This window comes from Cynoglossus semilaevis, chromosome 11, assembly GCF_000523025.1.
Source record: "Cynoglossus semilaevis isolate Cse_v1.0 chromosome 11, Cse_v1.0, whole genome shotgun sequence".
In the NCBI taxonomy this organism is placed as follows: Eukaryota; Metazoa; Chordata; class Actinopteri; order Pleuronectiformes; family Cynoglossidae; genus Cynoglossus; species Cynoglossus semilaevis.
In genome coordinates this window covers 20,468,670-20,479,464 of record NC_024317.1, presented here as the reverse complement: position 1 = coordinate 20,479,464, position 10,795 = coordinate 20,468,670, and the positions used below count along the sequence as shown (strand labels likewise).

The 10,795-nt window shown below is 40.8% G+C and overlaps 1 protein-coding gene across 4 annotated transcripts in view; it reads right to left on the bottom strand.

Moving 5' to 3' along the window:
- Positions 1-7,209, bottom strand: part of smpd4 (sphingomyelin phosphodiesterase 4) — a 21,305-nt gene extending 14,096 nt beyond the window's left edge. Inside the window, exons 1-11 of one of the 4 annotated variants that reach the window (XM_025059931.1) lie at positions 7,056-7,209; positions 6,720-6,789; positions 6,552-6,638; positions 4,760-4,896; positions 4,497-4,572; positions 4,237-4,345; positions 4,102-4,154; positions 3,859-4,016; positions 3,561-3,693; positions 1,542-1,613; positions 44-184 (exon numbers count right to left, since the gene is read on the bottom strand). In XM_025059931.1, the coding sequence (XP_024915699.1) occupies positions 44-184; positions 1,542-1,613; positions 3,561-3,693; positions 3,859-4,016; positions 4,102-4,154; positions 4,237-4,345; positions 4,497-4,572; positions 4,760-4,896; positions 6,552-6,638; positions 6,720-6,758 (1,005 nt within the window). In that variant the 5' untranslated portion in view covers positions 6,759-6,789; positions 7,056-7,209. Of the gene's footprint in view, positions 1-43; positions 185-1,541; positions 1,614-3,560; positions 3,694-3,858; positions 4,017-4,101; positions 4,155-4,236; positions 4,346-4,496; positions 4,573-4,759; positions 4,897-6,551; positions 6,639-6,719; positions 6,792-7,055 lie in introns of all 4 variants that reach the window. The other 3 variants (XM_017036808.2, XM_017036809.2, XM_025059932.1) reach the window with 3 other exon arrangements.
- Positions 7,210-10,795: the final 3,586 nt, after the last annotated feature.

The window sequence follows — 10,795 nt, the reverse complement described above, 5'->3', positions numbered from 1 at the left end:
AGAGAAGTAGCCTTGACTGTGAATTGCAGTGACTGAGTTTTACCTCCAGGTGGCCCCACTGGAGCGGGGCTGAGTGAATAGGTAAAAGTACTTGGTAGTTGTGAGGGATCCCAGAGCCTGTTGGAGGCGCCTGAAGGTGGTGCCACCTACTGGACATACTGAGGCGATGCTGGAGGAGAGCCAGCTGACGAGCCAGAACCAGCAGGAAGGATAAAAAGGACAGGAAGACGAAAAGAGGGATGAGGAGGAAAAAGCAGGAAGAGAGCAGAGGAGAAGGAAGAGAACGAAGATGAAGAGGAGAGGCGAGGGAAGAGGTGGAGAACGAAGAGAGGGAGGTATATAAGGGCAGCAGATAGAAAAGAAGGGGAGGAGTAGGAGAAAGGGAGAAGAAGAGGAAGAAGAGAGGACGAAGGAGGGAAAACAAGGGGGAGCAAAAAGGGGAGCAAATGGAGGCAACAGGAACAAGAAAAAAGGAGATTGAGGAGGAGAGTAAAATGTCACAGGAATGTGTGTGGAAGAGGAAAAAGAGGAAAAAGTAAGGTAGCAGGAAGGAGGTGGAAATGAGGAGTCAGTAGCAAAAACCAGACAAGAATCACACAAAGTTAAAAAGAAAAACTGTTAAGTTAAAAAATAATCATCACCTTTATAAACACAAGAATGCCTTATTCTGAAACAGTGACACACACACAGGGCTTTAAAAAAAATGTTTTTCTGAATTCTCCTGAAGTTTGTGAATTAAAAATATGACATTTGTCTTTGTTTACTAGTAGGTTAGATATACAGTGGTATGAGTGTATTGCTTTCTGCAACGACCCTCGTTACAGGTATGCAGCCTCTTTGAGGCTAAATACCAGAACTTCCCAGTAGTCAGTCAGAACTTAAGAAGCCTCTTGGATGTGAGGTGAAACGTCTTATAAAGAACCTACTCCGTCCAGTTGCCCTCGATGTAGCTACTTTAGATAAAGTAGATAGTTATTACATTATTTAAGTATATAATTACCCTTTACCAACCTCCCCCACACTGTTTTCAAGCCCCCCTAGACTGTTTTACCCTTTATAATGTAAATATAAGACATACATAAATAAATTAAAATCACATTGTGGGGGCATGGTAGGCAGGTAGACAGGTAAGCGCTTAGCTGCAGGAGCTGCAGCCCCGGTCACAGGTGAGCACAATTCGAGTAATCAAGCCTCTCCTTGTATTAGTAGGAGCCGGGACCAAGGACAGAGGAGAGTGAACAGAGGAGTGCATACTGGCCAAGATGGACGAACCATATATAAAAGCCTGGCACCGCACAGGAGTGCACATTATTGTAAAGAAAAATAAAGGCTGTTAATTGTAAATTGTGTCAGCGTCTACATTTGGGTTTAGTAACAGAAGCCTGAGAAGATGCAGAGCGTTTAGGAGGCATTGTGGGGCATTAAATGTGGGCTAACTTTCACCAAACACAAAAGCACAAACTTTACAATGAGCAGTCAGTAGCCAGCAGTGGGGAGGTGGGCGGGGTCAGCACAGGAGGTATCATGGGTGTTTTTCTTACCTTGACCTGAGGAGACTGGAGCCTCTGGTACATTTCCAGAGAGTAGTGATGTAGCCACATCTCCACAAACATCTAAGGAGGAGAGGAACAAAGACCAAACATTTCATATATTTACCTTTTGTCAGTTCTGGCCAATTCTTTGAGTCACATTTTTCCTTAGGTTTAAAAATTTCAAGGACTAACCTCAACTGAAGTTTTAATAAAAGTTTAAGTCCATAGTTTTTTTATTTTTGGTTTTCTGTGACAGTTTTGGCATCATATGTCCATCTTTGCCAGACTGTCACCAGATGTTAGTGGTGCCCTTCTTATTAGCTAGTGTTATGGAGGCATGTTCTTTCTTTCCGATTTGACAGGCCTGCTGTCTCCCGCTGACAGGTCGCTCTTCCAGGTTTGTGGCAGCATATACGCTCCTTCATCAGGTTAATAATCCTGCGTGCATTTTTTTTTTCTTATTTGCACCGCCTCCAAAACCCATAATTGAAATCGGTTTTCCTCTGGCTACCTCACAATTCATTAGGTGGTTTTGTCATTAACAGTGGTCTAAAATGGCTGATTTTAGGGTTTACTTATGTGCTTTCCCCTTTTCTGATCTTGTGTATCTTTGTTTCTTTCACACATCCATTCTGGTGCTCATTTTCAGATGTTTGAAAGTACCCCCACCCCAAGTATAATTGTGTATTTATAGTATAATTATAATTATAATTTAAGAGTGGCAGGGCATTACTTATATGACATTGCATTTATTTACCAGTTGTATCTTGTCCTTAAGATGTGCTACTAACTGTCAGAGCTTTTTCTATGGTTAGCGGTTGTTGGTGTTGTATTTTTTTATGGCTTGTTGGATGGTATTATGGCTTGCATTCAGGATGTGAATCCTTTGATTTATGGTAGTGTGACAAAGTCCCGGTTCCTCCTCTTCTGTTTGTTGTTGTCCTTCGTTTATCTGAAAATGCTATTGCTTCATCCATTTCCTATTTCATGTTTAAATTTGACGTTTCATGTCAGAAAATGATAAACAGTGCACACGGGACGATGAACCGGGACGAGGGAACACACATGCACAAAGTGCCACCGAAATGTGACAATCCCACATGCACAAAGTGCCACCGAAATGTGAAATGTGTGATCTTATAAATGAAGAAGTATCAGGCCAAAAATGCCACATCTAAATGGCTATAAACTTGTGTTAAAATTTAGAGATTTTGTTTGTCAGCATTTAAAATGTATCTTCCCATCAACAGTCCGTAGGTGGATCAGCATATTAGGGCTGGCTGAATAATCGAAATTTGATTTTGATTACGATTTTGGCTTCCCACGATCATGAAAACAAGACAATCGATATAAAACAATGATTGTGCCAATTGTGTGATGTCAATGAAAGTGGATCTGTGGCACAGTGTAGTGACGTCACAGAAGGCCCCTCGTGGAGATACAGTCGTCCCCATGTAAAAAAATGCATTTGTGAATCTGGTCAGCTCCAGACGAGTCTCAAAAATCCACAAACAAATGCAGGGAGTTAAAAATTAAAAGCATGTTATAAATGTGTGTACATTGGTGGTTTTTAGTTTTGCTGTCAGTTAATGTCTGTAAAAAATTAATGGGGAAAAAAGGTAGGCTTATACATGTGAGTTTTTGTTGCTTTTTTCCCCCCAATTGTACTGAACCATGACCCCCATACCGAGGTACATACCGAACTGTGACTTGTGTGTACGTTACACCCCTACTGTATAGTAGGGGTGGGGAGAGGGGGATTGATTCATGTAAGAATAACGATTCTAATGATCTAAGATTCTTACATTTCAAAAATTGATTATGTATTAACGTTCGCTTTGTCTCTTTGCGCACCCTCACGGAGTTCCGTATGTACTTCCAGCACACACCTCACACCAGTAACAAATTTTTGTCAGACAAATGATACGAGTTCTTTGGGAAGAGAATCTGCTGCAGTGGATTTAAAGAGAGTGAAATAAAACACAAAGCAGCTAGAAGAAAAGAGAAGAGCTATAGAGACATGCTGACCTGCAGCAGCGTCTCCGACCGCCAGATCTCCTGAGCTGACGGCTCCACATTCACTGAGGGCTGGTGGAAGATGTGATGTTTGAGGAGACTGGAGTTGTGAATGCTATGACCAGGAAAAGAGACGCCAGATGACCTGAAGGAAGAGAGAGGAGAACCAGGAGGGGTTAAAAGGAAAGAATTCAGGTTCGTTTCTATCAATCCAGGCATCAGGTGTGAGCACCTGTCAACATAACAGGGTCACTTAAAGTGCTCAACACAAAGGTATTTGAAGGTGTCTACAGAGTTTATGGAGTCAGACCTGGGTGAAGAAGCTGCGACTGAGCCTCTGGAGTCATAGAGAGGGGCAGGAGGAGGAGGAACATTTCCTTCACAGGGCAAAAAGTACTTCAGGTATGAATCCACCAGGACAAAGTAGGCACTGTCTGTGGTGCTGAAGTGTTGGCCTGGAGGACAGTTCTGAGGAACAAGAGTCAGACTTGCTGTTCATATCACTGTTATCATCATCATCATTATTATTACTGTCAATATGAGACAAACTCACCCTTGGTTTGATGAGGCAGGAGGCAAAGTGAAACATGTAAAACTCAAAAGGATCTGCAAGAAGGTTGAGGAGGCTTGTCTACTGTGACACGTAGTGATGTGAGAAGATACATGAGTGAACATAAAGGAAGGATACTCAGAGCCAGTGTTAGGCTCAAGGCTCCAGTCAGAGGAAGGAGCAGCTTGTTGTGGAACAGAGGACAGTCAGGCTGGACCCCTTCCTGGATACAGGCCTTTATTGGAGCCTGGAACAATGGGGGGTTGGGGACAGAGCGGGGAGGGAAACCGAAAATGAGATAGATAGAAAGTGAGTGTAAGAGAAAGGAAGGGAGAGACAGTGTTAGCTAAAATTACAGGTTGGATTGATGGTCTTTGGTATAGGGGAATCGTTCTTACAGGGAGATGAATGACAGGGATTTCAAATTTGAATTCTTCTGCCTGGAGTTTGTAGACTAGCTTCATCATTGGTCCACTGAAAAAGAAACAGTTCCAGTCACTTGACCACAAAAAGATCAAAATAAAGATAAATGCAAGTTAAAGGAAAAAATATTCGGGCTCATTTAGATTAGATTAGGGCGGGTAGGTGAGTATTTAGATAAGTAGATAGATTTTTATTAATCCCTCAGGGGTTCCCTTTGGGAAATTTAGGAATTTAGTACCTGGGACTGAGAAAGTCCAGGACAATATTGTAGTCACTGCTTCTGTGGGTGAGCAGTCGAAGGTTCCAGCCAATGATGGTTCCATCCAAACTTCCAAACACAGACTCCAGCAGCCACGGGAAGATAAGCTGAAGTTCCTGGACAAAGATGGCATAAACACAAAAACATCAATGATAGCTTCAAACCCAGCTGAGAGTGCATTCAACTGAGGTGAAATCTGACAGGATTTTCTTTGAAAATGAAAAATTGTAAAAAAAAAAAAAAAAAAAAAAAAGAGCTTCAAACTTCACTCAAATCATGATGGAACTTTCCAGACAAAATTTAATATTCATTCTTTCTCTTTTTCATCTATTTTGTTCTTCTCACACCTTCATTCTCTCTTTTTTATCCATTTTGTTCCTCTGACATCTTGGGAGGTTTTCTAGCTAATACCATATTTTATAATCAAATCTGTGGAAACTTCTAGAAACCTTTCATGGTGGTGACAGGTTGATTGTTGAGGCCAAACGTGATGTTTGCAAATTACATTGCCATCTGTGGTGAGAGTAGGGAGGAAGCGGAAGAAATCCTAGAGAGGTGGAGGTTTTGTTGGGAGCGAAGAGGAACGAAGTTCAGTAGTTTAAGACAAAATATGTGTGTAGAAAAGAGTGGAGCAAAGAAGATAGAAGGAGTAGAGGAGGTTGGTGAAGGTGAAGTTTAAATACTGAAGGTAAACCATTCAGAGTAATAGACAGTGAACAAGAGAAGTGAAAAAAGGTTGTAATTTTCATGGAATGAATGGAGACAAGTGTCAGAAGTGAACTGTGCCGGAGCACAAGAGCAGCAAGGTGTCAACAGACAGTGAGACCTGCTGTGATGTCTGGTCTTAAGACAATGCCTCTGTCTAGAAGACAGCTTAAGGACAGCTGAGCTGGAGGAGGAAATAAAGATCGCTGAGATCTTCATTGGGAGTGTGAATGTTAGAGAGGTGAGATGGACACAGATTGGACGTAAGCTGAGAAGCAGGGGTGGAGATGCTGGACAGAGGATGTTGGAGATGGAGCACCGGGGGAAACTGATGGATGTGGTGATGGAGGAGATGGTGAAGGTTGGTGTAATAAATGGTAGGAGATAAGATAGACAAGATAGATAAGAGGATGAAAAAAGCTCAAACAAAACAGCTCATTTTCTTGTATGGGGTATGTTCTTTCTCAAGTGTAGAAGCATTTCTATGACAAGACCTGTGATCGCTATCTACTGCAGTTCTAGAGAGATGCTCTAGATGGACAGTTAAGAGAGAAAAATGCTCTGAGCAGGACACTGAGAACTTTGGCTTAAAAATGCTCTCGTCACCAATTCTTTTTGAAGTGTTTCCCATTGATTGTCAACAATCTCATTTGACCATAAAAATAATAATAAACAGTATTTTACAATCTCTAATCTCTGTCAGTCAGCCCATTCCACAGCTGTAGTTTCTAACCCTAGAGTAAACCTATTTCCCGAAAGGAGTTATTAAAGTTCTATCTATATATCTATACTTCGTATTAACATTATTTTTCTTTACTACATTATAATTTCTTAGGTGAAGTGGGAGTTTTTTATCAAATCATCAATATATTTGATAACAATTTAATCAAGGATTGCAGCACTTTACGTTCACCCCTATATTAACAATTAAAAGGTTTTAGTCTTTTTTTTAAACTACATTTAAAATTTTTCTATGGCAACAGCTATGCTTGTTATACATTTTATTGGCAAACATAAAATGTAGTCGGTGCTGTGACTTCAAACAGAGTAAACATAGTAAACACACCTTTGCAGGATATTCATCGATGATCTTCACCAGGTCTTGACATCGCTGTAGCAGTGGCTTGATGCAGATATCCGCTTTCAGGTTCGCCTACGAAATAAAAATATATCTGAAACACAACCCTTAAAAGTTAAGGTGTAAAAATAATGCAGGAAAAAATATAAAGTTTACCAGAAGAAAACTAGGTTGTTGTAAAGTTGCTGCAGCCATGAAGGAACCTCAATTCAGGCTCCGGCCTACACTGAGGACGTTAAATTGTGCGTTTTACAATAACAATAATAGAAACGAACAATGCCACAAAATCAACACAAAATTAGACCTACTGTTATCTTTAAAATAAAGATACCGTATCAGCTATTAGCAAAACTAGCAGCTAGCATGGCGGTTTGCTAACATGTTTGAAAAGTTAAGCGTGACGAACTGAACGACAAAACTGATGGAACACATTAATGCGTCAAAAACAAACATAAAGCTATAATTAAAAAAGAGCTTTGATAATACATATACCTTTTTTTGTTTAAGAAGGACTGAGGACTGAAAAAAGAAACTCCAAAACAAACCGCGCTTGCCACCGGAACTAAAATGTGTGTGGACACTGCGTGCGAGGGGTTCCGGTTTCTCGCGCGTCATCTGTGACTGTGTCAGAAATCGCCTCCTACCGGGAAATCCAAAATATCGGAGTACGGAGCAGCTTTTGTAGGTTCTCTCAAGACAGTATAGTTTTTTTTGTCCCCAAATTAGTGAATTTCCTTGCGACAACCCCCAACCCACATTAGGAATTTACCCTGTATACTTCTATTTAACAACAATCTTCGGAAAATATGTAATGTATAACTTTTTTACGTTTTTTGGAGTGCGACGTGAATCTTAAATTACAGAACACAACTAGAGCTTTCTTCCAAAAACAAGTTGGAGTTAGCCCTTTTCATACACCAACTAAAAGTCCAAACCCCCTCAAAAATTAAGGGGGGTTATATCAGTAAGGATAAAAATATATAAACGCTGCCATCCTACATGCAGTTCGGGCTTCACTGTGAAAGTGAATTAACAGACTGCAAAGTTTTGGTAAACACAACACCGCAGCTGCTTCTTGTTTGGGATGAGAACCATACTGGATGAAGTTTGGAAAAAAGAAATCAAATGATGAATGAGTGTGTAATGAGGGAAGATTGCTCCAAAGAAGACCAGGAGGATCGCTCCAAGTTGTTAATCAATCTAATTCATTACCTTGATGTGGATCCCAATTGATTAGGTTGATATTGCTGCACAGGTACAGTGAGGTAGTTTGAAAATTCTATGAATGTTCAGATTGTTGCAATTCATTTTCTTTGTACACACTTGCTATCTAGTGAATGTTTTCTTTTCTTTTGTTTAACGGTACGGAACTAAAGAACAATTTAATATGTAAGGCAACATTTCTTTTTTTTTGCAAGGGACTCATTCTGTAGATGCACACATTCATTTCCGGAAAGAACAATCGGGAGAGTATGTTTTCTTCATTCATGGGACTTCACATTCAGTTGAAGTAATGATTCCGTTTAACAGGTTTTCTGGAAATGTAATTAACCATGTAAATGACAACAATGGAAACTGGGTGATGGTTCTGATTGAGTTTAATGAGGTTAATTATACTTTGGTTTGTGTATATAACAGAAGGACACAAAACAGACAACTTTATTCTTCCTTGAGTAAGAAGTGATCTATTCTACTGACAATGTCATAGGAGGAGGTGATTTTAATTTGGTCCCTGACCTCTGAATGTATTGTCTTCCTCCAAAAGGGCAAAGCCATTACTTTGAGGAGATCATAAGCGATATGATAACTAAAGGAAGCTAATAAACTATTAAAGAATGATACAAATGAATACACTTGGTATAATTCATCTAACTATGGTCAGTGCTCAAGATAAGAGTTTTGGCTGATATCTACCAACCTGATTAATGAGGCCCATAAATGTGAACTATTCGCATCACCCATAACTGTTTACGTAAGTGGCATTAAATCTATCCCTAAATTGTCATGGAATTTTAATAGAAGTGTTCTGGGCAATAAGGTGTTATGCAATGTAACCAAAAACATGTTAAAATAAATAATGCATTTAAAAATGTCACCCTTAAATAAATTGGAGTGCTTTACATTCAGAATTAAACAATTTATCATTAAAATAAGTAAATACATTTCTAAAGCTAAAGCAATAGAACATCAAAACATTATTAAAAAACCTGAATAGATTATGTTAAATTAAATAAACTGCTAAACCAATTGGACTATTAATATCTCAAAAAAGCGAAGGCACCATTTTTACATTGGAGAACCCGCTGGCTCGAGGACGGTGTAAAAAAAAAGACAATCAATAGGTTACTTTTACATTAACGAGAAAATACGACAGTTTTATAATAGGCTGTGTACATCCAAATTGTCAATGGATGATTGTCCAATTCATTTTTGAAAAAAAAAAAATAGATTGTAACAAGATAATTGATGAAAACTTAAGGGAACACATGGGTGGATGTCCAAAGGAAAGTCACCAGGCTTGGATGGGAGGGTTAACAGTGGAATTTCTATATCCACTTTCAGCCTTTGAGAAAGGTAGAAGTCCATCCATCCATCCATTTGCATTCGCTTATCCGTTAGGCAGCTGTCATACCAAACTGTGATGCAGTATGTCAGCAGGTTCTTATGGAGGAGCGGTAGAAGGTCAGCAGAAGGTTGGTGTTGAAGTTGTGCTTCCTGAGGACTCTCAGGAAGTGCATGCGCTGCTGAGCCTTCTTGGTGATGGAGTTTTCTGACCAGGAGATGTCGGCGGAGATGTGGAAATCTAGAAACCTGGAAAACCCTCTCCACGCGCTCGTCGTTGATATAGAGGAGGGCTGGGTCGATGCTGTGCTTCCTGAAGTCAATTATGATCTCTCTGGTCTTCTTGGTGTTTAGAGACAGGTTGTTCTCCAAAGACCAGGCTGCCAACTTTAAGATCTCCTCCCTGTAGGCCACCTCGTCCCCCATGGAGTCCGACCACTGTAGTATCATCGGCAAACTTGATGATGTGGTTGTCGCTGTGGACCGGACTGCAGTCGTGAGTGTAGAGACAGTACAGGAGAGGGCTCAGCACACAGACCTGTGGGGTGCCGACGCTCAGTGTGTGGATGGGGGCCGAGACTGGGGCAGAGACTGTCCAGTTTATTGCAGAGTCTGTCTGGGATTATGGGGTTAAAGGCGGAACTGTAATCCACAAAGAGCATCCGGACGTAGCTCTGCTGCTGATCTAGGTGGTTCAGTGCAGAATGGAGAGCTACGGCAATGGCGTCCTCCATGGATCTGTTTGCCCAATATGCAAACTGGTGGGGGTCGAGGTCTGGGGGGAGATGGTCCTTGATGTGCTGAAGAACTAGTCTCTCAAAGCACTTCATGATAACTGGAGTGAGGGCCACCGGTCGGTAATCGCTCAGGCGGGTGATGGGGGACTTCCTTGGTACTTGGATTATTGTGTTTGATTTTAGGCAGGGTGGGATGATTGCCTGGGTCAGGGAAAAATTGAGGATGTTGGTAAGGGTGGGGGGCGAGCTGGTGGGCACACGCTCTGAGCACCTTACCGGGTACTCCGTCTGGGCCAGCAGCCTTCTTGGGGTTCACTGCCAGGAGCACCCGTCTGACTTCATGCGCCGGTAAAGGGAGTGGAGTGGTGCAGGAGCCAGATGGGGCTGGGGGTGAGGGCAGGGCTGGAGCAACTTTAGGGATAAGACAGCTATCTTTTTAAAAGATAAATCAGTGGTTGCTAAAAATCCTCAGTGCTATGTCAATCTGTCTTTCTAAAAACGTAATTAGAAGAGAATACGCAAATATTTCTAACCGTATTGAAGAAATCGTTCAGTCCCTGATTAACTAGAGACCTTACTATTTTTGGTAGAGTCATTCTGTCCAAAGCAGAAGGTATTTCCAAACTGATTTATTCGTTTCACTTCTTATATATTTCCTCTAAAAACACAAATAAGGCTAACACAGTTATCTTCCAGTTCTCGTGGATAAATAAAATTCAATGAATTTAAAGGTCTCAGCTTGCGAAGGGGTATTAAATGGTGGTGTAAAAGCTCCAGAATTTGAATCCATGATTGGCACCTATAAAATTAATAAATAAATCTTGTCTGTCACAGTCCAACGCCATGTGGTACCTCATTCTAAGTTCCTTGTTTGGCAAGTGAGGAGGTTTAGACCTTTAATAAAGCTATTGAATTTTCATAAGCAGATTTTTT